This window comes from Pristiophorus japonicus, chromosome 15 (assembly GCF_044704955.1).
Source record: "Pristiophorus japonicus isolate sPriJap1 chromosome 15, sPriJap1.hap1, whole genome shotgun sequence".
Classification (NCBI taxonomy): domain Eukaryota; kingdom Metazoa; phylum Chordata; class Chondrichthyes; family Pristiophoridae; genus Pristiophorus; species Pristiophorus japonicus.
The window spans coordinates 10,306,096-10,334,075 of record NC_091991.1 but is presented as its reverse complement, the minus strand read 5'-3'; the positions used below and the strand labels follow the sequence as shown (position 1 = coordinate 10,334,075).

The window sequence follows — 27,980 nt, the reverse complement described above, 5'->3', positions numbered from 1 at the left end:
GGTGTCGCGCTTCTTGAGTGATGTTAAGGCTCCACCTATCCAGGCAAGTGCTGAGTATCTCATCACACTCCTGACCTGAGCCTAGTAGATGGCGGACAGGCTTTGAAGAGTTCGGAAGTGAGCTGCTCATCACAGAGCACCCAGTCCCTAGCTAGTCTTGTAGCCATCATTAACATAAGTCTGGTCCGGTTCAACTTCTAGTCAGTGATAACCCGAAAAGTGTTAGTGGTGGGGGACTTGGCAATGGGGACATCCATTGAGAGTCAAGGAGGTTTGAGATGGTCATTGTGTGACATGAATACTACCTGCCACGCACCAGCCTGAGCTTGGATGTTCTCCAGATCCTGCTGTAGGCTGGCAGGGGCTGCTTCATTATGGGAGGAGTTATAAATGGAGCTGAACACCATGAAATCAGCCCCACGCTTGACTTTATGCTGGAGGGATGATCATTGATGAAGCAGCTGAAGATTGCTCCCATGAGGTATGCCTGCAGCGATGTCCTAAGTCTGTGATGATTGGCCTCCAACCACCTCGACCATCTTCCTTTGTGTCAGCTACGACTCTGGCCACGGGAGGGTTTTCCCTTTGAACCCCATTGACCTCAGTTTTGCTCGTGCTCAGTGGTGCCACACTCGGTTGAAAGCTGCCTTTATGTCGAGGGCTTCTACACTCCCCTCTCCTTGGGCATTCAGCTGATGTGTCCATGTCTGGATCCAGGCTGTGAGGAGGATGGGAGCCAAGTGGTTCTGGCAGAACCCAAACCAAGCATCGGTGAGTCGGTGTCTCTTGATGGCATGACTGATGGCTCCTTCCCTCACTTCACTGATTGGGAGGCGGTGGATCGGACAGCCAATTGCCGTCCCTAGATTTATCCTTTTCTTCATGGATAGGACTCACCTGGATAATCTTCCACCGACTTGAAAACGGATTGACCTCTCGGCCCTCGGCCTCCTACACTGTTCCAATGAAGCTCCACTCGAGCTCGAGGAACAGTACCTCATCTTTCGTTTAGGAACTTTACAGCCTTCTTGACTCAATATTGAGTTCAATAATTTCAGACCATCACCTCTGGCCAGATTTTGTCCCGTTTTTTTACAAACCTCCTCTTTTTTTCTCTTTCCCACGGCAGCAGGTGATGATTCCGCCATTCACTCCCCGTCTAGACTCATCTTTAGTTTCTTAACTTGTCCCATTACCATCTCCTTTTTGCCCGTCATCCCTTTTGTCTCTCTAATCTCTCCTGCCTTCCACCCTATCACAGACCTTCCCTTTTGTTCCTTCCTCCCCTCCCCCCTTTCACTGCCCCCTGCACGTCCTTAAAAACCTGGTGCATCTCAAACTTTTCCAGTTCTGACGGAAGGTCGTCGACCTGAAACGTTAACTCTGTTTCTCTCTTCCCACAGATGCTGCCTGACCAGCTGAGTATTTCCAGCATTTTCTGTTTTATTTCAGATTCCAGCATCCGCACTATGTGTTGAAAAAGCTGCACTAATGATTCTGATTCACCGGTGTTAAACGCCGTTAGCGTTTCGATGTGAAGCATGAATCCTGGGGTGAGAATTAGCATTTGTCGTGTACTGACACCACTTGTCCAAGGACGTTTCTCCTAACCGCTTTCCTCCCTCTCACTCTGACAATTTAACGTTGCTGACTCTTTGTCACTGTGAATTGTCCTGTGTTTTTTTTTATCCTCCAGCCCCGACCAGCGAACCAACGCTCCTCTCTTCCGATGGTGTGACGGACACCAGCGTATCACTCAAGTGGCGGCCCCCTGAGCGTATTGGAGCAGCCGGGCTCAACGGCTACCTCATCGAGTACTGCCTAGAAGGAAGTAAGCCTGTCTTTTCCACAAATACCCGACAGAGGGCGAGGCGAGTTATCGATAAACAGTGTGCATGGCAATTGCTAGACTAAAAAGACCCAGGTCCATCGAGTTAACCTTCTCCCACCCTGGTAGTCGCACAATACAACGATAATGGGGTTGTTGACCAATCACAGCGATCAACCTCGATCAATGAGTCTACCACAGACTCAGACACGAGGCGAGGAAAACCCCCAGTGGGGGAGAGCTTTGGGAACCACAGGTCCACAGTCACCTGTTCCCACCCGCCCCCCCCCCCCCCGAGCTCACTCACTACGCGGCATGTCTCCAATTACTCAGATACAGTATCCCCAAATGTCATTTTATCTGAGTCAATTTAGCCTTAATGGATGTCTTAAGGCTTTTAGATGAACCTGTATCGAACCTTGGTTAGACCACACTTAGAGCACTGCGTACAGTTCTGGTCGCCATATTATAAAAAGGATATAGAGGCACTGGAAAGGGAGCAGAGAAAATTTACAAGGATGACACCGGAGGGTATACATATCAGAAAAGGGTGAACAGGCTGGGTCTCTTATCTCTTGAAAAAAGAAGGCCGAGGGGTGACCTAATAGAGGTCTTTAAAATGATGAAAGGTTTTGATAGAGTGTATACAGAGAGCGTGTTTCCACTTGTGGGGAAGAGCATAACTAGAGGCCATCAATATAAGATGGTCACCAAGAAATCCAATCGGGAATTCAGGAGAAACTTCTTTACCCAGGGAGTGGTGAGAATGTGGAACTCGCTACCACAGGGAGTGGTTGAACTGAATAGTATCGATGTATTTAAGGGGAGGCTGGACAAGCATATGAGGGAGAAGGGAATAGAGGGTTATACTGATAGATTTAGATGAGGAAAGACGGGAGGAGGCACAAGTGGTGCATCATCATCATCATCATCATCATAGACAGTCCCTCGAAATCGAGGAAGACTTGCTTCCACTCTAAAAGTGAGTTCTCAGGTGACTGAACAGTCCAATAAGGGAATTACAGTCTCTGTCACAGGTGGGACAGACAGTGGTTGAAGGAAAGGGAGGGTGGGGTGTCTGGTTTGCCGCGCGCTCCTTCCGCTGTCTGCGCTTGTTTTCTGCATGCTCTCGGCGACGAGACTCAAGGTGCTCAGTGCCCTCCCGGATGCTCTTCCTCCACTTAGGGCGGTCTTTGGCCAGGGACTCCCAGGTGTCGGTGGGGATGTTGCACTTTATCAAGGAGGCTTTGAGGGTGTAAACACCGGCATTGACTGGTTGGGCCGAATGGTCTGTTTCTGAGCCATATGATCTATGTAATCCTATGTAGATCATTTGGGAGCTTTGCAGCATTGGTCACCCTCTTTGTAACCTGATTTGAACCCACCAGAGAAGTTGTCCAGCTTGATTTAGTTCAATTTGGGTGAATTCTATTTGGCTTAAGTGGAGCTGAGCCAATCGCTGGGCTATTAAAACACGTGCGTATGACAAAGCGGGTAATTATGTGCATACAGAAACTCAGGCTGCCGAAACAGCACTTTTGGCAACCTAAGTGGTCCCCAAAAGTGCTTCTGCATCGCACGTTAATGGGAGTTTGCACTCAAACCGGAAACTGAGGGGGTGATTACACATGCCTGGGGCTTTGAATGGGGATCGACACTAAGGTGTATCACAACTCGAAGTCCTAGGCATCTAGCCCCTGGTTTCCCGTCCAATGTTGGACTGTTTCCTGAGATGTGCCCTCAGCAAACACCGCTGCCCCCTGGAGGAACCAGCTCACAAATCACCCCCTTTGATTTGATTGAATGCACCCTTTCTGATCATTGGTTCATGCTCTTCCCAAAGCAGGTGCACATTTGTCCCATCCAAGAACAGAGTGTTTATGGGCGATTAAATACTGCGCAGTGTCCTTCTGCACAGCGCATGTGCCTTTCACGGCCACCGGACGTCCCAAAGCACTTTACAGCCAATGAAGTACTTTTGAAGCATAGTCACTGTTGTAATGTGGGAAACGCAGCAGCCAATTTGCGCACAAGAAGCTTCCACAGTCAGCTATGTGATAATGACCCGATAATCTGATATAGTGATGTTGATTGAGGGATACATATTGTCCCCAGGACACCGGGGATAACTCCCCTGCACTTCTTCAAAATAGTGCCATGGGATCTTTTACATTCACCTGAGAGAGCAGACGGTATCTTGGTTTAACGTCTCCTCTGAAAGACGGCACCTCCGACAGTGCAGCACTCCCCTGGGAGTGTCAGCCTGGATTTTTGTGCTCAAGTCCCTGGAGTGGGACTTGAACCCACAACCTTCTGACTCAGAGGCAAGTGTGCTACCCACTGAGCCACAGCTGACACTTTCTCAGCTTTTCTGAAGAGGAATTGCCTTGATTGGTCCTAACTAGTGAGTACTTGGCCCACATGACTAAACGTTGGAAAAGTAATTATTGACTAATAAGACCAAATCACTAGTTAGTGTCTCAGTTGACCCTTCAGTAGAGACTTGGGGGAAATGCCGCATTCTCAGAGGTCCCATAAGCCCATTCAGGAGAGCGTTGAAGATCCCATGATGCTGCTTGAAGAAGATACAGGGAGTTCTCCTGCATTACATTAATCCTTAAATCAATTGCGGCAAAAATAGATCAACCGATCATTCATCACGTTGCCACCTGTGGGATCTTTCTATATGAAAAATGGCTGCCCTGCTTACATACACAATGAAAGTTGAGAGTGACCTCACTGTAGGTGAAGAGCTTTGGGATGTTTCTGGCCATGTGTCATCATCATCATCATAGGCAGTCCCTCGAGTTGAGGATGACTTGCTTCCACGCCAAACAGTTCACAGGTGTTTCAATGAAGGACCTTATATTTCAGGTCGCGAACTACATGTTGAAGGGTGGAAGATGCCTGTGTGTGGAATTTTTTTAACGTGTGGTGGCCGTTGCACACCAGCCACCACATGGGCTTAACAGAGCTAGGTCTTGGTCCGATGGCAAGGATTAACCAAGACAATTGGAGACCAGCTCTGCTGCACAGACCTAGTGCGCACACATAGCGCACAGTGTGGGCTGGCCCGTGCTGCCCATGGGCCCTCACCTCTCCTGGGCCACGAACTCACGCCTCTCCTGGACCCCGATCGTGTGAGCCTTGTGTAAACGCCAGTCTTCCTGCTGGCGATTAAAACCCTCTCATAGGGAGAGGTGGCCATTCGGCCCCTCGAGCCTGTTCCGCCATTCAATGAGATCATGGCTGATCTGTCTCTTGGCTCCATCTGCCCACCTTGCTTCCATAACCCTTAATACCCTTACCCAACAAAGATCTATCGATCTCTGTTTGGAAATTTTTAATTGACCCCCAAGACTCAACAGCTTTTTGGGGCAGACAGTTCATATTTCCACTGCTCTTTGTGTGAAGAAGTGCTTCCTGCCATCACCCCTGAACGGCCTGGCTCTAATTTTAAGGTTCTGCCCTTGTTCTGGACTCCCCCCATCTGAGGGAATAGTTTCTCTCTACCCTATCAAATCCTTTTAAAATCTTGAACACCTCAATTTGATCACCCCTTGATCTTCTACACTCGAGGGAATACAAGTCCAGTCTGTGCAACCTGTCCTCATTATTTAACCCTTGTAGCGCCGGTATCATTCTGGTGAATCTGCGCTGCACCCCTTCCCAAGGTCGACACAGGTTGAACCTCCCTTATCCAGAACTCCCTCATCCGCAACCACCCCTCGTCCAGAACCATTCCCGGCCACCGGGTGGCGCATGCGCAGAACTCTGACATGAACAAATTGAAGTCCCTCCTCGCTGCCAACTCCCGCAATCGCTGGCCTGACCCCGTGATCCACTGACCGCCCTCCCACCCCCCCATGATCTCTCTGCCGCACTCCCAGCCCCAAGCCAGTCAGCCCCGATATCCCCTTGCTCATTCAATTTAACGTGACCACCCTTCATCCGGAAAAATCCCTTATCCAGAACAGGCCCAGTCCCGCGGGTTCCGGGTAAGGGAGCTTCAACCTGTATATCCTTCCTGAGGTTGGCTGCCTATAATATATTATCGCGGTTTACTCTCTGAATAACAAAAATTGTTATTTTTCCTCCTGTTCCTCTGACCCAGCGAATGAGTGGATTGTTTCGAACAGTGAGCTGACCGATAAAACCAAGTACACCATCAACGGCCTCCCGACCGGGGAGAAGATCTACGTGAGAGTGAAGGCTGTCAACGTGGCGGGCCAAAGCCCCCCGATCTGTATAACGCAGGCCATCCTCGTCAAAGAGGTCGTGGGTGAGCATCCGCCTCTGTTTGACAATTAGTCTTCAGCCGTTAGCTACACTGGCATCCGCGCCAAGGGAAACACTTCCCGATCCGGGAAGGCCCTGGAATCAAGCGTCTGGCTGGCTGGGCTTGGGAGGTCTGGCCAGTTTATTTTGGTGTCGTTGTTGGCTGCAGGAGGTGTGTGAATCGGGTGTCACTCCGTGTAAGGGCGAGGGGCTGGTCACGCTGCATCGTGGATGTCTGTATGTGTACATTTAGCTGTCCACATATAAGAACGTAAGAAATAGGAGCAGGAGTAGGCCATACGGCCCCTCGAGCCTGCTCCGCCATTCAATAAGATCATGGCTGATCTGATCATGGACTCAACTCCACTTCCCTGCCCACTCCCCATAACCCTTTGCACCCTCATCGTTCAAAAATCTGTCTATCTCCGCCTTAAATATATTCAATGACCCAGCCTCCACAGCTCTTTGGGGCAGAGAATTCCATAGATTTACAACCTGCTGAGAGAACAAATTCCTCCTCATCTCAGTGTTAAATGGGCAGCCCCTTATTCTGGGACTGTGCCATAGTCATCTGTACATCTATGTGCAATTCTATAATTACGTGTGTGTGTGTGTGTGTGTATTTGTATAGGCATGCCTCTGCCTGTGTGTGTGTGTGTGGGAGAGAGAGTGTGTGTGTGTGGGAGAGAGAGTGTGTGTGGGAGAGAGAGTGTGTGTGTGTGTGGGAGAGAGTGTGTGTGTGTGGGAGAGAGAGAGTGTGTGTGTGTGGGAGAGAGAGTGTGTGTGATCTTCACTCACAGACATTGCTCTAATTGTCTGATTGCTGCATGTTCTGTCGTTCACCTTTCAGAGCCCCCCAAAATCCGCCTACCTCGGCAGCTGAAGCAAACGTACATTCGCAGAGTTGGCGAGTCCCTGAATCTGCTGATCCCTTTCCAGGTAGGACTGCGTTCCAAGGGCCAGTGTAGTACGGAGATAGTGCTGCACTGAGGGTGCGTCGCACTTTCGGAGAGAGCACCGCACTGTCGGAGGGGCAGTACTGAGGGAGCACCGCACTGTCGGAGGGGCAATGCTGAGGGAGCGCCGCACTGTCGGAGGGCAGTACTGAGGGAGCACTGCACTGTCAGAGGGGCAGTACTGAAGGAGTGCTGCACTGTCGGAGGGGCAGTACTGAAGGGGTGCTGCACTGTTGGAGGGGCAGTGCTGAGGGAGCGCCGCACTGTCGGAGGGGCAGTACTGAGGGAGTGCTGCACTGTCGGAGGGGCAGTACTGAAGGAGTGCTGCACTGTCGGAGGGGCAGTGCTGAGGGAGTACTGCACTGTCAGAGGGGCAGTACTGAAGGAGCGCTGCACTGTCGGAGGGTCAGTACTGAGGGAGCACTGCACTGTCGGAGGAGCAATACTGAAGGAGCGCTGCACTGTCGGAGGGTCAGTACTGAGGGAGCACTGCACTGTCGGAGGGTCAGTACTGAGGGAGCGCTGCAGTAAGGGAGGGGCAGTACTGAGGGAGCGCGGCACTGTCGGAGGGGCAGTACTGAGGGAGCACTGCACTGTCGGAGGGGCAGTACTGAAGGAGTGCTGCACTGTTGGAGGTACCGTCTTTTGGGTGAGACGTTAAACCCGAGGCCCCCTCTATCCTCTCAGGTGGCCATAACAGACCCTGAGGCACAATTTCAAAGAAGGGGAGTTCTCCCCAGTGTCTTGGCCAATATTTATGTCTCAATCAGTACCACAAAGACAGATTAACTGGTTGCTTATCTCAGTCCTGTTACTGTGGGACCTTGCTGTGTGTAGATTGCCTGCTGCGTCTGCCCAGAAGCTGCAAAGAGCTTTGGGTTGTCCTGAGGTCGTGAAAGGCGCTATATAAATGCAAGGTCTTTTCCTTCCTTCTATTGATTTCAGCGAGAAAGGTGAAAATTGCCCCCCATGACCTCTAAACGCACAAAGATATCCAGCCCTTTGCCGGGCTTGCTTGTGGGCCATGATGGCTTTTCACCGCCACTCAGTCTTTCATTCTGCACATGAGGGAAGAAAGTGACCACAGCGGTGAAGCTCGTTCCTCCGCCCAAACCCTTTGCTGCCGTTGAGTTGGCACACCCGGGTCGCAGACTAAGTGTTGCCAACATTCAGGCCCTTGCGTGTCACACCAACAGCAAAGATGCGCTATAAATCGGGACCCCACCCAATCCTGAGGGAAGTCGCCCCTCCCCCACCCCCTACCACGGTAATGAAGAGTCTGTTCGCTTTCCATTGGGTGTCATCATCATAGGCAGTCCCTCAGAATCGAGGAAGAGTTGCTTACACTCCTGAAGTGAGTTCTTTGGTGACTGAACAGTCCAATACGAGAGCCACAGTCCCTGTCACAGGTGGGACAGATAGCCGTCGAGGGAGAGGGTGGGTGGGACTGGTTTGCCGCACGCTCCTTCTGCTGCCTGCGCTTGACCTCTTCATGCTCTCGACGTTGAGATTCAAAGAGCTCAGCGCCCTCCCGGATGCTCTTCCTCCACTCAGGGCGGTCTTCGGCCAGGGACTCCCAGGTGTCAGTGGGGAGGTTGTAGTAATATCAAGGAGTGCTTTGAGGATGTCCCTGTAACGTTTCCTCTGCCCACCTTTGGCTCATTTGCCGTGGGGGAGGGCCAATGGTGGGAGAGTGAGGGCGGGGCAGTAGCAGGCTCCGTGACCAAAGCTCCAGGAATACATGCAACCAGAGTTGGCAACACGACCCACCGCCCCACCCCCTGCATTGACGGGGCTCCCTCACACTTCAACAGTTTGGCAACGTGTGGAATGAAATTCTAGTGAGGCGTCATACTGAGCGTGTGAGTTTTCTGGAGTGAGGTGAGGGGGTGTGGGTCGGGGGGGCGGGGTAGTGGGGGAGGGTCCAGGAATGATTTAATTTGATCATTTTCTAAATACACTTGCATTTGTTGGGTTCCAATTTATTACCAGGGTTAGCCTCTTCCCCCCCCCCCACCCCACCCCAAGTACCCCTTCTACCCACACCCATCCGTCCGCGAGACCCCTTTTCCCTGGAACCCCCTCTCTCCCCGGAACACCCTCTCTCCCCGGAACCCCCTCTCCCCCCCGGAACCCTCTCTCTCCCCTGAACCCCCCCCTCTCTCTCTCCCCTGGAACCCCCCCTCCCCCTCCCCCGGAACCTCCCCTCTCCCCCAGAAACTCCTCTCTCCCCTGGAACCCCCTCTCCCCCGGAAAGCCCCCCTTCTCCCTCGGAATTCCTGAACTCCCGGAACCCCCCCCTCTCACCCGGAAACCCCCTCTCTCCCCTGAACCTGCCCCTCTCCCTGAAACCCCCTCTCCCCCGGAATCCCCCCTCTCCCCCGGAATCCCCCCTCTCCCCTGGAACCCCCGCTCTCCCTGTACCCCCTCTCTCCCCAGAACCCCCTCTCCCCCCGAAACCCTCTCTCCACCCGGAACCCCCCCCCCCCGGAAAGCCCCCCTTCTCCCTCGGAATTCCTGAACTCCCGGAACCTCCTCTCTCCCCGGAACCCCTCTTCCCCCTGGAACCCCCTCTCCCCCAGAACTCTCTCTGCCCCGGAACTCCAAAACTTCCGGAACCCCATCTCTCCACAGAATCTCCACCCCCCGAAACCCCCTCTCTCCCCTGAATCCCCTCTCCCCCCTGACTCCTCCTCTCCCCTGAACCTTCTCTCACCGAAACCCCCCTCTCCCCCGGAACCCTCTCTCTCCCCGGAAACCCCCCCTCTCTCCCCGTCCCTCACCTGGAAACCCCCTCTCTCCCCAGAATCCAACCTCTCTCCCCGGACCCCCCCCCCACCCCCGGAACCCCCCCTCCCCCCGGAACCCCCTCTCCCTCCCGGAATTCCCTCTCCCTGGAACCACCGAACCCCCGAACACCCTCTCCCCCCAGAACCTCTTTCTTCCCCCGGAACCCCTCCCCCCAGAACCGCCCTCTCCCCCAGAAATCCCTCTCCTCCCCTGAACCCCCTCTCTTCCCTGTTCCCTCTCCCCCCCCCCCCCGAACCCCCTCTCTCCCCCGGAACCCCCCCCCTCCCCACCGGAACCCCATCTTCCCCCCCTGAACCCCTTCTCCCCCCATCTCCCCCTCTCTCCTCCAGAACCCACACTCCCCCTGAACTCTCTCTCCCCCAGAGCCCACACTCCCCCGGAAACCCCTCTCCCTGTTACTCACCGCGCCGATGAGTCTTCCTCCGAAGGCCTCCAGCCGCCCGATTGTCCTCTCCCGGCCTCCGACCAGCTGCCCCTTTCCAAATGTTTCAGACTGGCAGCTTGTCCGGAGGCAGGTGGACGAGGGCTGGACCAGAAATTTGCCCGCCGGTATTCTCCAGAAACTCACTGGGAGTCAAAATTCCCCCCCCCCCCCCCCACCCCCGTTTTAACTTGCATCATGAAATCAAAGGTGGATGTCAAAGATCCCAAGGGCAGTATTTTGAAGAAGAGCGGGGAGATCTCCCCCGTGCCCTGGGCCAATATTAATCCCTCAATCAATAGCACTAAAAAAAAACAGATTATCTGTTCATTATCACATTGTGGGAGCTTTCTGTGCGCAGATTGGCTGCTGCGTTTCCCACATTACAACAGTGACTACACTTCAAATAAAAGTACTTCATTGGCTGTAAAGCACTTTGGGACAACCTGAGGATGTGAAATGCACTATATAAATGCAAATTCTATGTTCCTGGTTAATTTACAAAAGGTACTCAAATACTTTCTATTAAACACGGTGCCCTCTTAAAATATGAATATTGTAATGTTATGTAATAATTATTTTATTAAACATAAGAATTAGGAGCAGGAGGAGGCCATTCGGCCTCTCAAACCTCCTCCGCCATTCAATGAGATCATGGCTGATCTTTGACCTCAACTCCACTTTCCCGCCCGATCCCCAAATCCTTTGATTCCTCTTGAGTCCAAAAATCTATCGATCTCATCCTTGAATATATTCAACGGCTGAGAATCTACAGCCCTCTGGGGTAGAGAATTCCAAAGATTCACCACCCTCTGAGTGAAGAAATTCATCTTCATCTCAGTCTTAAATAGCTGACCCCTTATCCTGAGACTGTGACCCCTGGCTCTAGACTCTCCAGCCCGGGGGAAACACCCTCTCAGCATCTACCCTGTCAATCCCCTTCAGAATCTTGTATGTTTCAATGAGATCACCTCTCATTCTTCTAAACTCCAGAGAGTATCGGCCCAATCTGCTCAATCTCTCAACAGAAGACAACCCACTCATCCCAGGAATCAGTCCAGTGAACCTTCGTTGCACCGCCTGTCAGGCAAGTATATCCTTCCTTAGACAAGGAGACCAAAACTGTGCACAGTACTCCAGATGTGGTCTCACTGGAGCCCTGTTCATGAGTTCTTCTTGGCTAGGATTCCTGCTTATGTGAAAAGAAAAATAACATAAATTGCAGAAAATAAGCAGATTGATGCCGAGGCTCCATCTGTTCTCTCAGGTGGACGTAAAAGATCCCAGGGCACTATTTCAAAGAAGAGCAGGGGAGTTATCCCTGGTGTCCTGGCCAATATTTATCCCTCAATCAACATCACTTAAAACAGATTATCTGGTCATTATCACATTGCTGTTTGTGGGAGCTTGCTGTACGCAAATTGGCTGCTGCGTTTCCTGCATTACAACACTTCAAAAGTACATAATTGGCTGTAAAGTGCTTTGGGACATCCTGAGGTTGTGAAAGGCGCTATAGAAATGCAAGTTCTTTCTTGTTGTGGCCGGACCTTCCAGCGGTCACAGTGCGAAGGAACTCCTTTCCCTCCATTGCTACAAAGTGAGCGTTGGGTCGTGCACTGATGGAGACAATTGACCTTTTATTACCAGGGTAAACCAAGGCCAAAGGTTATTTGGACAAAGGATGGAACTCCCTTGGACTTGAATACAATCAGCATTCGGAACACTGACTCGGATACGGTGCTGTTCATCCGCAAATCTGAGCGGAAGAATTCGGGCGTCTATGAGCTAAGAGTCCAGGTGGAGAAGCTTGAGGACAAGGCCACAATAATCATTCAGATAGTTGGTATGTGAACCTGCGTTCCCCCATTGCATGGCCCCATGTTGCCCACAACTCACTGTGGGCGCGTACTCGGTGGGTATTCAGTCATTACAGTCGCAACAGTTTGGTGGGACTTCGAGTATTGAAAGAAAGTGGTCGACAAATGTTACGTTTAAGCCAAATACACTTTATTTCCCAAAGTAGAATTAAAGTACAAACAATGTATAAAATAGCACATAAGCCTCACTACTTGTGCTCGCATTACCCGTTAACAGAGGTGATCAATCTCCGCCACTGGTGTCTGCTTTAAGCTCCTAGCTTAAGGTCCAGCTTCCCTCGTATCATAAGAACATAAGAATTATGAGCAGGAGTAGGCCATTCAGCCCATCAAGCCTGTTCCGCCATTCAATAAGATCATGGCTGATCTTCTACCTCAACTCCACTTTCCTGCACTGTCCCTATGTGAACTGGCTTTGTAGAGAAGGCTAAGGGGTGACCTAATAGAGGTCTTTAAAATTATGAAAGGCTTTGATAGAGTGGATACAGAGAGAGTGAGGAACAGCATAACTAGAGGCCATCAATATAAGATAGTCACCGAGAAATCCAGTAGGGAATTCAGAAGAAACTTCTTTACCCAAAGACACTCGCTACCACAGGGGGTGGTTGAAGCGAATAGTATCGATGCATTTAAGGGGAGGCTGGACAAGCATATGAGGGAGATGGAAATAGAGGGTTATGCTGATAGATTTAGATGAGGAAAGACGGGAGGAGGCTCGAGTGGAGCATAAACACCGGCATGGAATGGTTGGGCCCAATGTCCTGCTTTAAGCTTCTAGCTTAAGGTCCAGCTTCTCTCGAGGGTGGCTCCTAGGTTCTTGCTGCGTAGGTGGGGTTTGCCCTCCTGGTTTATGCTATTCTATAATCTGTCCCATCTCCTTTGATTACCCATTCGTCTTTGCCCTGGTGATTAGTTCATACTAAACTTTATTTTCCATGATTAGTTTATAATTGTTACTGGCTATGCTAATGAAGGATTGACTGAACTTCAGTTTCAATTGGTAAGTTATTTCTATGTTCAAGGCACCTTAACCCTACTCTCAGGTCTTCTCATCTTATGTTGCCATCGCCTGCATATTTCTACACCCCACAACCCTGCCAACTGGTGGGCCGGTAGAAAGAGGGGTGGGTGGCCGCATGTGTGACTTAGCTCAGGGGTCGAGCTAAGATCATGTTCCATTTGCCTGAACTCGTTGCCCTGCTTAACATGAGCCTCTTTGGCCGAGTATTAGTCATCTTTCAGTGGAGCCAGCCATTGGCTCAGTGGTAGCCGTTGCCGCCTCTGAGTCACGAGGTGGAAGGTTCGATCCCTGCTCCGGACAGTCCCGGCGAGCAGAGATCGGATTGCTGCTCGGAATTCCGGGTTGATATCCAGCGGGATCCTCCCGTCCGGTGGGTGTGGGTGCCCCCTAACCCCCCCCCCTCCCAATCGTATAGGTTGTGGGAGCCCATACACCCCACTCCCGCCGTATAGGATGACCCCCACTATCGGCTGGTATAAAGGTGAAGGTGCGTTCAGACTGTTAATCAGCCCACAAATCCTTCCACTGCTTCACACTGTGCTCCAAGGGCAAACAGCATAAAGATACAAAAATAACAACAACTCCACCCCACCAGACTGTTAGTCGGCCTGTGAACATCACAAAAACATTATCTGGTCATTATCACATTGCTGTTTATGGGAGCTTGCTGTGAGCACATTGGCTGCCACGTTTCCCACAGTGACTGCGCTGCAACAAGGACTTAATTGGCTGTAAAGCGCTTTGGGGCATCCTGAAGTAGTGAAAGGCGCTATATAAATGCAAGTCTTTCTTTGAATTCTTCCAAAACAACAACCTCTCTGAGAGACCTTGTTGACACATATTTGCTGGACAAAGGATGTAGAGATCTATTGAATTTGATCACATTAATAATGGAAGGGTAAATGTAGCACAGTGAATGTTTCCTCTCTCTGAGCTAATAGCAGGAGGGTGAGGGTCCTGTAAGGGTCGGAGGTAGCCTTGGGTGGGCAGTAGGTTCAAACTTGGATATTGAGTATGAGTGAAATGTCGGCTTGGGATGAAAACAGCCTCAGGGCTGGATTTTAGACGCTTCTGTTTTCGGGAGAAAATGAAGGCGGGGCGGGAAAGTTACCGGCCGGGAATAGTTTGCGCTTTGGTCAGGAAGTTTTGGCATCTGGGCCCTGCGTCAGGGGCGCAGCGCGAAGGGAGGCGTTGTACACTTTTTGGGGCGCAAGGGGGGGAAACTCGCGAGCTAAAGTGCCGGGCTGTGAGCGCTCCAAGAGAGGGCGGGGACGCGGGGGAGGGTGTGGGCCTTAAAAACCCTCAAAAACATTCCCAAAACATTGCCCACGCCGCCACAACACAAATCGCTAAAAACATTTAAAGAACAAACGCTCGCACTTACCTTCACAGCACTTTGCCTTCCTCACCGCCGGCTATTGCCGGACCGCACTGATTGCCCAGGCGGTCATTGCGGGCGTGCTTCTAGGCGGACGGGTCGGGCAAGTGGCTAAAGCACTGTCGGGTGTGGCAACCAGGAGTGTTGCACACCTGCCGCAGGTCTCTCCGGGGCAAAACCCCGAGCGCAAAGGACCGGGAAATCCAGCCCCTAAATCTTTTATCCCCCACCACGAATGAGAGGCATTCTGAAAATGTGATCCTCGGTACTGGAGGGAAGTAGAGTTGGTCGGCAAGTAGCCTGAATCTTGGATCCCTGATTATAGGTGGAGGGTCAGCTTGAGATGGATGTAGGCTATATTTTGGATCCCTGTAGCGAGATAGGCTCCGTCACGGAGATCTGGTGCCGGAGGCTGGAATAAATCTCAAGGGCCTTGGAGGTATAATTGGGGGAAGGGGTTAGAAAATGATTATTAGTTAGTGGATTGTATTTACTGGTAGCTGTGGCAGTGGATAAGGATATGACCTGCACCGCGGTGGAAGGGAGGCAGAGGTACAGGGGATTTATGGCAGAAATAAACGGGCAGAATGGGGAAACGTGTGAATGGCGGGAAAAGAGAAAATGCTAATTTAATGAATCACTTCCACAGAGAAACCTGGTCCTCCATCGACTGTGAAAATTTTCGATGTTTGGGACACCAATGTCGAGTTGAACTGGTTACCACCAAAGGATGATGGGAATGCCACGATCACGGGATACACAATTCAAAAAGCTGACAAAAAAACCATGGTGAGGCTGAAATCTAACGCAGAGAAGTGTGAAGTGATGCATTTTAGAAAGAAGATTGAGGACAGGCAATTAAACTAAATGGTACAATTCTAAAGAGGGGTGCAGGATCAGAGGGACTAAGGGTTCACTTGCACAAATCTTTGAAGATGGCAAGACAAGTTTAAAAGGCTGTTTTAAAAAGGTATCTGGGATCCCTGGCGTTATAAATAAGAGGCATAGATACAAAAGCAGTGTAGTTATGCTAAATCTTTATAAATCTCTGGTTAGGCCTCAGCTGGAGTAATGCGTCCAATTCTGGGCACGCACTTTAGGAAGGAGGGCAAGGCCTTGGAGAGGAGGTTGACCAGAATTATTCCAGGGATGAGGGACTTCAGTTATGTGGACAGACTGGAGAAGCTGGTGTTGTTCTCCTTGGAGCAGAGAAGGTTAAGGGGGGGATTTAAGAGAGGTGTTCAAAATTATGAAGGGTTTTGGCAGAGTAGATGGAGCGGAACTGTTTCCACGAGCAGAAGGATCAGTAACCAAAGGGCTCAGATTGAAGATAATGACAAAAGTCCTGCGGGAAAAATTTTTTTTTTTTACACAGCGAGTTGTGATCTGGAACGCGCTGCCTGAAAGGGCGGTGGGAGCAGATTCAATAGTAACTTTCAAACCGGGAATTGGATAAATACTTGAAAAGGAGAAAATTGCGGGGCTGTGGGGAAAAGGCAGGGGGAGTGGGACTAATTGGATCGCTCTTTCAAAGAGCCGGCAGAGGCAGGATGGGCCGAATGGCCTCCTTCTGTGCTGTGTCATTCTATGATTCTAGACCGATACCACTGCCATGATCTTCATATTCGCACGGTGCTTTGATGCAAAGGCCTAATACCTCTGTAGCGTTACAGGAGAAGAACGGGAAAGACAGCAACGGATTTGATGCTGGGATTGTCGCTTTCCCTCTGTAGGATTGGTACACGGTGATCGAGCACTACCACAGGACCAACTGCGTCATAAATGAACTCATCGTCGGAAACGAGTATTACTTTAGAGTCTTTTCCGAGAACATGTGCGGGCTGAGCGACGAGGCCACGATAACGAAGAACAGTGCCTTGATTCAGAAAGAGGGTCTGTTTAAATGATTACGTAATCACTTTGTAAGGTGCTGCTCTGGGCATGAAGAATTTGACCCCGCCCCGCCCCCAACCTGCTCTCAGGTCTAGGGAGGCCCCCCACCCCCTTGGGGGAAGCGGTTCCCCAGAACTACCCATAGAACAGAAGAGCTGGCAACGGCCTTTTGTTAATCACTTGATTATCAGTGAATTAGAATTCACTATCTTAATCACTTCATTCTGTAATTACAATGTCCCATCACTAAATCTCATTAGCTTTTTGAACTCTACACTAGTAACAACACAGGAGCAGGAGGAGGCCATTCGGCCCTTCAGGTCTGTTCTGCCATTCAATGAGATCATGGCTGATCTGTATCTCAACTCCATGTACCAGCCTTGGTTCCATATCCCTTCACAATCTTACCCAATAAAAATATCAATCTCAGTTTTGAAATTGTCAATTGACCCCCGGTCTCAACAGCTCTTTGGGGGAGAGAGTTCCAGATCCCCACCACCCTTTGTGTGAAGAAGTGCTTCCTGACATCACCCCTGAACGGCCTGGCTCTAATTTTAAGGTGACACCTCCTGGTTCTGGACTCTCTCACCAGAGGGAATAGTTTCTCTCTATCGACCAGTGATCATATTAAACACTTCGATTAGATCACCTCCCAATCTTCTACACTCGAGGGAATACAAGCCCAGTCTGTGCAATCTGTCTCCATAATTTAACCCTTTTAGCCCCGGTATCATTCTGCTGAATCTGCGCTGTACCCGCTCCAAGGCCGAAATATTGATTTTCTGGTCAATAAGATTGGACAAAATCCATATAATGGCTCTAGACTCGACTATTCAAATGCTTTCCTGGCCAACCTCCCACCATGCAACCTATTTAAACTCATCCGAAACTCAGCTTCCCGTGTCCTAACTCGCACCGAGTCCCACTCACCCATCACCCCCTGTGCTCACTGCCCCGTGTCCTAACTCGCACCGAGTCCCACTCACCCATCACCCCCTGTGCTCACTGCCCCGTGTCCTAACTCGCACCGAGTCCCGCTCACCCATCACCCCCTGTGCTCACTGCCCCGTGTCCTAACTCGCACAGAGTCCCGCTCACCCATCACCCCCTGTGCTCATTGCCCCGTGTCCTAACTCGCACCAAGTCCTGCTCACCCATCACCCTCTGTGCTCACTGCCCTGTGTCCTAACTCACACCAAGTCCCACTCACCCATCGCCCCCTGTGCTCACTGCCCCCGTGTCCTAACTCGCACCGAGTCCCGCTCACCCATCACCCCCTGTGCTCACTGCCCCCGTGTCCTAACTCGCACCGAGTCCTGCTCACCCATCACCCGCTGTGCTCACTGCCCCCGTGTCCTAACTCGCACCGAGTCCTGCTCACACATCACCCCCTGTGCTCACTGCCCCCGTGTCCTTACTAGCACCGAGTCCTGCTCACACATCACCCCCTGTGCTCACTGCCCCGTGTCCTAACTTGCATCGAGTCCTGCTCACACATCACCCGCTGTGCTCACTGCCCCATGTCCTAACTCACACCAAGTCCTGCTCACACATCACCCCCTGTGCTCACTGCTCCCGTGTCCTAACTCGCATCAAGTCCCGCTCACCCATCACCCCCTGTGCTCACTGCCCCCGTGTCCTAACTCGTACCGAGTCCTGCTCACACATCACCCGCTGTGCTCACTGCCCCATGTCCTAACTCACACCAAGTCCTGCTCACCCATCACGCCTGTGCTCGCTGACCTACATTGGCTTCCAGTTAAGCAACGCCTTGATTTTAAAATTCTCATCCTTATTTTCAAATCCCTTCATGGCCTCACCCCTCCCTATCTCTTTAATTCCTCCAGCCCCACAACCCCCCGAGATGTCTGCGCTCTTCTAATTCTGCCCTCTTGAACATCCCTGATTATAATCGCTCAACCATTGGTGGCCGTGCCTTCTGTTGCCAAGGCCCCAGGCTCTGGAATTCCCTCCCTAAACCTATCCGCCTCTCTACTTCTTCCTCCGCCTTTTAAGACGCTCCTTAAAACCTACCAAGTTCCTGTCCTAATGTCTCCTTATGTGGCTCAGTGTCAAACTTTGTTTGATAATCACTCCTGTGAAGCATGTTGGGACGTCTTACTACATTAACGGCGCTACATCAATGCAAATTGTTGCCGTTGTTATAATGTCACTGAACTTTGACTGGGGGGTCATGCAGCTCCAATGGGTATGATGTTCTAATGCTGTCATCTGTTGTAGGTTTGGCATTGAAGATTCCCAAGTACAATGACTTTGACTTTAAGGAGGTACCCAAGTTTACTCACCCTCTGATCAACACGATAGCGGTGGCTGGATACAATGCTACCTTGAACTGCAGTGTGAGAGGCAACCCCAAGGTACTGGCACATTTTGCTGGGTCAATCTCCACATTTCACACTGAAAACAAAATGTCTTTAATATTATATCGCTCTAATTTCTATTGTCTAATGTAGTTTGTCTTTACCCTCAGCAACTATAACTGGTTTTCAAAAACTTCCTGCATTCGTGTACTTTCAATAATTGATTTGTCGCAAGTACATAACATTTCCACAAGTTTTCTGACTTTACCAGGCTCGTTGTGAGTAGAGTATCAACTCCCCGGTGTCCAGGGGCCAATATTTATTCCCTCAACCAACGTCACTAAAAAATACAGCTAGGCCAGGATTTTGCATTGAGAATAATGCTGAGGCTGTCCACGTTCACTGTTATTGAGTAAATCAGACAGCCACTTCCAGAGTACGCACGTGAGCAGTTAAACGCGGACATCCAGAAGTTGCGGTCAAATTTATCCTGCGTCTCCGCAGGCTGTGCTGTAACAGAACCTCACCAATAGACTCGCCATCGAAAGACATGTGAAGTTGGGGTACCTCCCCACTAGTCACCCACTAAACATGCCAGAAAAAGTTAGGGCTGGTGCATTCAGGAGTAAGTGAATTTTTAATGGCGTGATAAGTGATAATTACTGCCAAACAACCTCTCTGGCCCTGAAAATTTAATTTTACAAGTACAGAGTCTCATTATTTCAGAGTTTAATTAATGTTAGAGATTTAGATAAAACATTTTTTTTTTAATTTTTCTATCTGTCTTTTAATCCTATCTGTCTTTCCCTTTCTTAATTTTGCTTTCTGTTCATGATTTAAATCTAATTTATATATCCTGCTTTATACTTCCTGCTTTAGACTCTGCGTGTCTCAGTGAGGATTCTTCACTTGAAGAGCCTCTGTTGCTTTCCCTGCTCATAGATGCCCTGTAGAGGGCGCTGCGCTGGATCAGATGCCCGATAACAGCAAGTCTCCGCTCCAAAGCCCGTGAACACTCTATGGGCAGCTGTCAGTGTAGTGAATTGTGAGCGCTGTTCCTTTGTCGCTGACTGCAAAATAAGGGCCATTATCTCATTGCTGTTTGTGGGAGCTTGCTGTGCGTTTAGCTGCAGCGTTTCCTACTTCTGTACTTCTGTGACTGTAAAGCACTTTAGGGCGTCCTGAGGTCGGGAAAGGTGCTATATAAATGCAAGTTCTTTCCTTTCTTTTCTTTTTTTCTTCCTTTTTGCTCTCTCTTTCTCTCTCTATCTCTTTCTTTCTCTCTCTCTCTCTCTTTCTTTCTCTTTCTCTCTTTCTTTCAATCTCTCTCTTTCTTTCTCTTTCTTTCTATCTCTCTCTATCTCTCCTTTCTTTCTTTCTCTTTCTTTCTATCTCTCTCTTTTCTTTCTTTCTCTCTCTTTCTTTCATTCTATCTTTGCTTCTTTCCTTCTTTCTGATCAATCAGTAAGTGGCTATTTGCCTGATTGTCTCCGGCATTGGCCGTCTTACGACAATAATACAACAGTGGACATTCCTGATTATTCTTCTGCAAGTGCTTTACATTTCATTTTATTTCTTTTTTTTCTATTTAGCCTAAAATAAGTTGGATGAAGAACCGAATGGTAATCGAGAATGACCCTCGATATCGGATGTTCTGTAACCAGGGAGTCTGTACCCTCGAGATCCGTAAGCCCAGTCCGTATGACGGTGGGCTTTACAGTTGTAAAGCAATCAATACTCTCGGTGAGGATGAGGTGGAATGTAAAATGGAAGTCAAAGGTAAGGCCATCCAGACAAGGGCTTGGATATTCGCTGTTTCACTCCCTTCCTCAAAAAGTATTAAATTTTTTCAACGACATTTTACCTTTTATTCTTTACAGTGTGAAATCCCATTAGGCTAGAGGTTACCATCTAGGCTGTCACTCCCAGTGCAGTGCTGAGGCAGTGCTGCACTGTCGGAGGTGCCGTCTTTCGGATGAGACATTAAACCGAGGCCCCAACTGCTCTCTCAGGTGGACGTAAAAGATCCCATGGGCACTATTTTGAAGAAGAGCAGGGCACTTCTCCCTGGGGTCCTGACCAATATTTATCCCTCAATCAGAATAACAAAAGCAGATTATCTGGTCATTATCACGTTGCTGTTTGTGGGAGCTTGCTGTACGCAAGTTGGCTGCCTTGTTACCCACATCATCAACTTAGCTGGTCTTTCGAATTGAATCGAGCTAATCATCATGTATAAGCCTTGACGGCAAGTGTTGGCTATTCAACCGTGAGGGCAGGGGGTCAGGTCCAATCCTGTCCTTGCCTCTCTACACACATGCAGGGAGGCCCATGAGATAGCAATCTGAAGCGGCAGCCCTACTTGATTTTTCCTTCCCCCAGCCTCCCACGCCCCCCCCCCCACCCCCTCTGCCCTCCCCCCACTAGTCACTCTACCAACATCCTGGCTGCAGTCATGAAACTCAGCACTAGACTGTGGGAAAATGTGAGGTTATCCACTTTGGTAGGAAAAACAAAAAAGCAAATTATTATTTAAATGGGGGGAGATTACAAAACGCTGCAGTACAGAGGGACCTGGGGGGTCCTTGTGCATGAAACACAAAAAGTGAGCATGCAGGTACAGCAAGTGATCAGGAAGGCAAATGGAATGTTGGCCTTTATTGCAAGGGGGAGAGAGTATAAAAGCAGAGAAGTCCTGCTACAGCTGTACAGGGTATTGGTGAGGCCACACCTGGAGACAACAGTGACTACACTCCAAAAGTACTTCATTGGCTGTAAAGTGCTTTGGGACGTCCGGTGGTTATGAAAGGCGCTATATAAATATAAGTATCTTTCTTTTTACAATTGAGGTGACATTAGGCAATGGGAGGCGTTGAATGGGTGGCTCAACAATCTGCTGCTCCCAGTGGGGAGCTCTGGCCTCGGAGAGCTCACCACAGAAATGAGCGCATGAGGGAGCTCACCTTTACTGCCCCCCCTCCCCCCCGCCAAACCCCCCCACCTCCGCACCCTGTTGCTTGACCCATTATTTTAATGCAGGCACTCCCGGATTACTTGCAGTTCGGTCAAGATTAAGCCGGCCCAGTAATGGCGTGCAGACACCTGGGTTGTGCTTTGTCGTTCGGATTGTCATGAGTTGACGGACGGGCTAAAATAATCAATACCTGTGCAATGCCGCCACTCTTTCCGGTAACATGTTGCGGACTTCGGACAGCCGAAGGATTTAAGAGAGTCTTAATACTGCGAGTGATTAATTATTACCCAGCTAGAGAATCATTTCACAAGTTAAAGGAGCGGCACATCACAATAAAAAAAAAACTTTGAGACTTTAATATCCCCTAGAGGAATAATCTGCACCAGGCAGGGCAGGGCAGGGCAGGGCAGTGGGAATCTGGAACTCCCTTGCCCCAGAAAGCTGTTGAGGCTGAGGGTCAATTGAAGATTTATGAGATAGATAGAATTTTGATAGGTAAGGGCAGTAAGGGTTAGTGAACCAAGGCGGGAAGGTGGAGTTAAGATACAGACCAGCCCTGGTCTCACTGAATGGTGGAACAGGCTCGAGGGGCTGAACGGCCTCCTCCTGTTCCTATGTAACATTCCTATCTTCCCTCTTTATATCCATGTCAACTTTCCATGTAAAATCAGACACCGTTGGGAAATATCCCCCCCCCTGTATTATTGCCCCCATCGTTCCCTAGTGGAGGCAGTGCCGTCGATTTGGAACTCAAAGTCTCGACACAGCTGGGCTGCTTTAGCCCACATTAACAGTTGGATTTTGCACATTAGGATTGCGGGGGTTAAGGGTTAAGGTGCCCGATTTATATTCATTGGCACCAGGAATGCAAATTCACAAAATCCACCCCTTCAATTTCACACCTTTTATTCGCCATTATTTTCAAGTAAAGAGTCACGATATAAAAATTAATTGCTGTATAAATGGGCACTGCAACCAGCGACTGTACTGAGAAGCGGCTAAGTTGCAGTGTACACCTTCTTTAATGAGCGAATCATAGAGTAGTGCGGTACAGAAGGAGGCCATAGTTTCACTAACTGTACATTAGTGATTTTGCACAACTCATTCAAAGTTGCACACGAGTCCACACGGAAACAGGCTGTCACAAAAGTAACTGAGCATGCAAGAGGAAGGTGCTTCACCTTTAAATAGTAGGACAGTTCAGAAGGCTGGAAGAGCAGTACTTGCACGAACTGCTCTCCAATAGATTGATGAAAAGACAAGATCTTCTCAAAATGTAAATTCAGTTTAATTTTGGTCTTTATGTGAGAATCTTTTTTCAAAATGTACTAAATAATTATGCGGCAAAATTCAAATAATTGGAGACTCACCACTGCGAGTGGGGAGAGGTGACAGTGAGTGTAATAGGTCTGTCACTGAGCTGCACGAACCAGGAATCCAGCTATGGATCGATGGAAATACAGATTAGCGTTTCTCAAATTCCGCACATTCAAACTCCCATCCAAACTGCTCTCAACCAATGTTCCCTGTAACGTTTGTGTGGTCGCATGGGACCTCCAGACTGAGGCTCAGCCGTGCAGATTAACCAGAACGTTGCTCTCTCTTAACCCAAACTGTCTTCAGCATGTACTGTCCTTCTGTTATATATCACTCTCATTTCCCCCCCCCCCCCCGCTCACTGTCTCCCCCCCGCTCACTGTCTCCCCATCCCCGCTCACTGTCTCCCCCACCCCCGCTCACTGTCTCCCCCACCCCCGCTCACTGTCTCCCCCACCCCCGCTCACTGTTTCCCCCCCGCTCACTGTCTCCCCATCCCCGCTCACTGTCTCCCCCACCCCCGCTCACTGTCTCCCCCACCCCCGCTCACTGTCTCCCCCACCCCCGCTCACTGTCTCCCCCACCCCCGCTCACTGTCTCCCCCACCCCCGCTCACTGTCTCCCCCACCCCCGCTCACTGTCTCCCCCACCCCCGCTCACTGTCTCCCCCACCCCCGCTCACTGTCTCCCCCACCCCCGCTCACTGTCTCCCCCACCCCCGCTCACTGTCTCCCCCACCCCCGCTCACTGTCTCCCCCACCCCCGCTCACTGTCTCCCCCATCCCCGCTCACTGTCTCCCCCATCCCTGCTCACTGTCTCCCCCACCCCCGCTCACTGTCTCCCCCACCCCCGCTCACTGTCTCCCCCACCCCCGCTCACTATCCCACCCCCGCTCACTGTCTCCCCCACCCCCGCTCACTGTCTCCCCCACCCCCGCTCACTATCCCACCCCCGCTCACTATCCCACCCCCGCTCACTACCCCCCCAACTCACTATCCCCTCCCCCCCACTCACTATCCCCCCCCATTCACTATTCCCCCCCCCCCCCGCTCACTGTACTCCCGCTCACTATCACCCACCTCCCCCATTCACTATTCCCCCCCCCCTCACTATTCTCCCAGTGGAATACAATCTTTTAATGCCTTACTTGGTTTATAAACTTGCCTAAATGTAAAAGGAAGACCGGCTCAGGCGACTCCGATCAGCAATTTGGGTTCCTCGCTGCCCGTGGCCTAATGCTGAGCCCCAGCAGCGCCCGCGCTGTGTCAGCTGCTGTCTCCTCCCATTGTCCCATTGGACAGTCAGCCCCTCCGCCCCCTTGACATTCTCCATCTTGCTCCACGCACCGACACTGCTACGGACCAGGTAAGGGCACAACGTGAAATATTGCTGAAGTCAAGTTTGTGAAGTGTTTTATTTGATTACAATGGGCATCGTCGCTGAGATGCTGTGTGGTGGACTTTACGCCGTCGTACTCGGTTATGATTTGCTGTCCTTGGCTTGGTTTTTTTGGGGGAAATGATGAGCTGGAGACCTGCGAACTGTTATGAATGCGACGGACGCGTGGTTGGTTGCCGCATGGATCGTCACGCAAGCTGCATCGTTACACTGTGCTGCATGCATTGGAGCGCATGCGGGACAGCACTCGATTAGAGTTGAATATGTCACTGTGTGGGTTGAACCAGTTAGCACTCACTGAGATAAATGAAGTTGTGCACAAGAGGAATGATAAGTGATGTTCCATTGGACGCTCCTTCTGGTTTACAGTCCACGACTCAATGTGCTTGCCAGATGTACTGTTTGCTAACAAATTCTAATGAACCTGTGTGTGTGTCTGTGCTAAACCCTCTGGAACAGTAGCAGCGCTAATGTTCACTGGTAGCATATGGCTTTGTGGAAGCTCTCTCGTCTACAGCAACTTGTAATTATATAGCGCACTTAAAGTAATAAAACCGCCCAAGGCACTTCACGGGAGTATTATCCGACAAAATTTGACACTGAGCCACATACACAGATGTTAGGGCAGGTGACCAAAAGCTTGGTCAAAGAGGTCAGTTTTAAGGAGTGTCTTAAAGGAGGAGTGAGAGGCGGAGAGGTCAAGGGAGGGTATTTCCAGTGCTTAGGGCCCAGGCAGCTGAAGGCACAGCCGCCAATGATGGTGTGATTCAAATGAGGGCACACAAGAGTCCAGAATTAGAGGAGCACAGACATCTCGGGGGAGCTGTGGGGCTGGAGGAGGTTACAGAGATAGGGAGGGGCGAGGACCATGGAGGGATTTGAAAGCAAGGGTGAGACTTTTGAAATCGCGGTGTTGGAGCCAAGCCAAGATAAAGGGAAAAGATTGTCTTCCAGTTGACAGTTTGTTGCTATTAAACAGGTTAGGGGGGACTGGGGGTTACAGTTTTAAGTTGTCTAAGGCCAGATCTAGGTTGGATGTTGGGTGGGTCGTCTTTGCCCAGAGAGCAGTGGGCCTCTAGGATAGGCTGCTGTCTCGTGCGGTGGACGCTGATTTCGCTGAGTTCCTCCAGGCAAGAGCTGGACCTGTTTGTGGTGGGGGAGGAGATGACCTGGTTCAAGAGGTAGGCATCCTGTAACGTTAACCAGGATCAGAGTAATGATCTCCTGGACTCGTTTCCATCGCCTAAGGAGGGTCGGCGAGGGATTTCCCTGATTTTTTGATTATGCCTCAGCTTAGATTCCTCCCTTTAACTAATTGACGGAGGCTTTAGCCGAGTGGTCTGGCCTGACGTTGAAGGCAATCACATGAAGGAGCAGGCTCGAGGGGCTGTGTGGCCTATTCTACTCCTGCTCCTAATTCTTATGAAAAAGCAACACAGGTTTTTAAATACACCTGTAGCCTCATGGTTATACTACTTCTAGAGCAATAAGGAATTTAGGAGAAGTTTCTTTACCCAGAGAGTCGTCAGAATGTGGAACTCGCTACCAAACAGCAACAACTTGTATTATTATAGCACCTCTAACGTAGTGAAACGTCCCAAGGTGCTTCACAGGAGTATTATGAGATTTTTTTAAATTTTACACTGCGCCGGATAAGGAGAAATTAGTGCAAGGTGACCAAAACGTGATCAAAGAGGTATGTTTTAAGGAGCGTGTTGAAGGCGGGGAGCTCCAGAGCTTGGGGCCTAGGCAACTGAAGGCACGACCACCAATCAGGGGTTATAATCGGGGGTGCTCAAGCAGGCAGGTTTAGAGGAGGACAGACATCTCGGGGGGGTTGTGGGGTTGGAGGAGGTGACAGAGATAGGGAGGGGCGAGTTCACGGAGGGATTTGAAAAGACGGATGAGAATTTTGAAATCGAGGCGTGGCTTAACCGGAGTCGTTAAAGGGAGTGGTTGAGGCGAATAGTGTTGGGGCATTTAAGGGGAAGCTAGATAAATGAGGGGGAAAGGAATAGAAGGATATGCTGATGGGTGAGATGAAGAGGGGTAGGAAGCGGCTCGTGTGGAGCATAAACACCGGCAAATGGCTAGTTTCTGTGCTGTACATACTTTGCAACACCCACTGACTGCATCTTTCCAGGGGTTTATATCTTTACTGATCACCATTAAGTGGTTCTTTGCCTGTCTGTGCTTCTCTGATCACAGTTTGCACGCTCTAACCTAGCTTCCCTGCTTGAGCCCTTAACTCAATGCCAGCGTGCATCACTCTCCCAGGCGGTTCCTAAGCCTATTTCGCATTGGGCCCCCATGTTATCAACGCTGCTCTGGTTAACAATGGAACTGCACCCCTTTGCCTCCACATTCGTGTGTTCTGACTTTTCACTGTTGCTGAAATCTCATAGTTTGTCTCTTTTTTCTCCTTAGTTGCGCAGTAAGGATTTGTCATTTATATATGTTCATCCAGGTAAGCTTTCATATGAACCAAAGCATATGAAGCTTATGCACATTTGCCATACTGAGCCCGATTTTCCGGACAAAGCAGGGTGCAGAGTGCTAAAGTGTAACGGAGATTTGCCCAAGTCAAAAGCCTGCCCTCGTGGCCACAGCAGTCTTTTCCAAAAGCACGTGTTCGCGACCTCCTGAATTATAATTGCCGAAGGTTACAGTCGCCGCTGCTGTTGTCCGAACATTTGACGCGCCAATTCCAAATTCATCCCTGCGTGTTTCAGGCCAGAGCCCGTGTTTCCATTGCACCGGGAGGACATCAGCAGCCCTGCATTAAGGCTGGGCTCGTATCACTAGTGGACAGGTACAAAAAAATAATTTAAAGGGTTAATGGAATGTCGGCCTTTATCTGAAGTGGGCTGGAATACGATGGGGAGGAAGTGATACTTCAGTTGTACAGAGCTCTGGTTAGACCCTGTCCGGAGTAACTGCGTCCATCTCTGGGCCCCTCCCCTCAGGGAGGATATATCAGCCTCGGAGGGCGAGCAGCGCAGATTCACCGAAATTATACCGGGGCTAAAGGGTTAACTTATGGGGGCAGGTTGCACAGACTGGCCTTGTATTCCCTCGAGTTAAGAAGATCAAGGGGTGATCAAATCGAGATTTTTGCAATGGTTAAAACAGTTGATGGGGCAGAGAGAGAGAGAAACTATTGCCTCTGGTGGGGGGAGTCCAGAACAAGGGGGCAGAACCTTAAAATTAGAGCCAGGCCATTCAGGGGTGATGTCGGGAAGTACTTCTTCACACAAAAAGGGCAGTGGGAATCTGGAACTTTCTCCCCCCAAAAATGTTGTTGAGGCTGGGGGTCAATTGACTATTTCAAAACTGAGATTGGTAGATTTTTGCAAGGTAAGGGTTATAGAACCAAGGCGGTCAGATGGAGTTAGGATACAGACCAGCCATGGTCTAATGGAATGGCAGAACAGGCTCGAGGGGCCGAATGGCCTCCTCCTGTTCCCACTGTTCCTCGGATGAGCACACCGCCGACTGTAACTTCC

The 27,980-nt window shown here is 50.3% G+C and overlaps 1 protein-coding gene across 13 annotated transcripts in view; it reads left to right on the top strand.

Moving 5' to 3' along the window:
* mybpc1 (myosin binding protein C1) overlaps positions 1-27,980 on the top strand; it is a 153,998-nt gene that overhangs the window by 118,979 nt on the left and 7,039 nt on the right. For 11 of the 13 annotated variants that reach the window (XM_070900135.1, XM_070900136.1, XM_070900132.1 and 8 more), the window contains 8 exons: positions 1,697-1,831; positions 5,943-6,110; positions 6,957-7,045; positions 11,942-12,137; positions 15,220-15,359; positions 16,304-16,463; positions 18,705-18,841; positions 20,377-20,563. In XM_070900135.1, coding sequence (XP_070756236.1) covers positions 1,697-1,831; positions 5,943-6,110; positions 6,957-7,045; positions 11,942-12,137; positions 15,220-15,359; positions 16,304-16,463; positions 18,705-18,841; positions 20,377-20,563 — 1,212 coding nt within the window. Of the gene's footprint in view, positions 1-1,696; positions 1,832-5,942; positions 6,111-6,956; positions 7,046-11,941; positions 12,138-15,219; positions 15,360-16,243; positions 16,464-18,704; positions 18,842-20,376; positions 20,564-26,901; positions 26,942-27,980 lie in introns of those variants that run through there. The other 2 variants (XM_070900137.1, XM_070900141.1) reach the window with 2 other exon arrangements.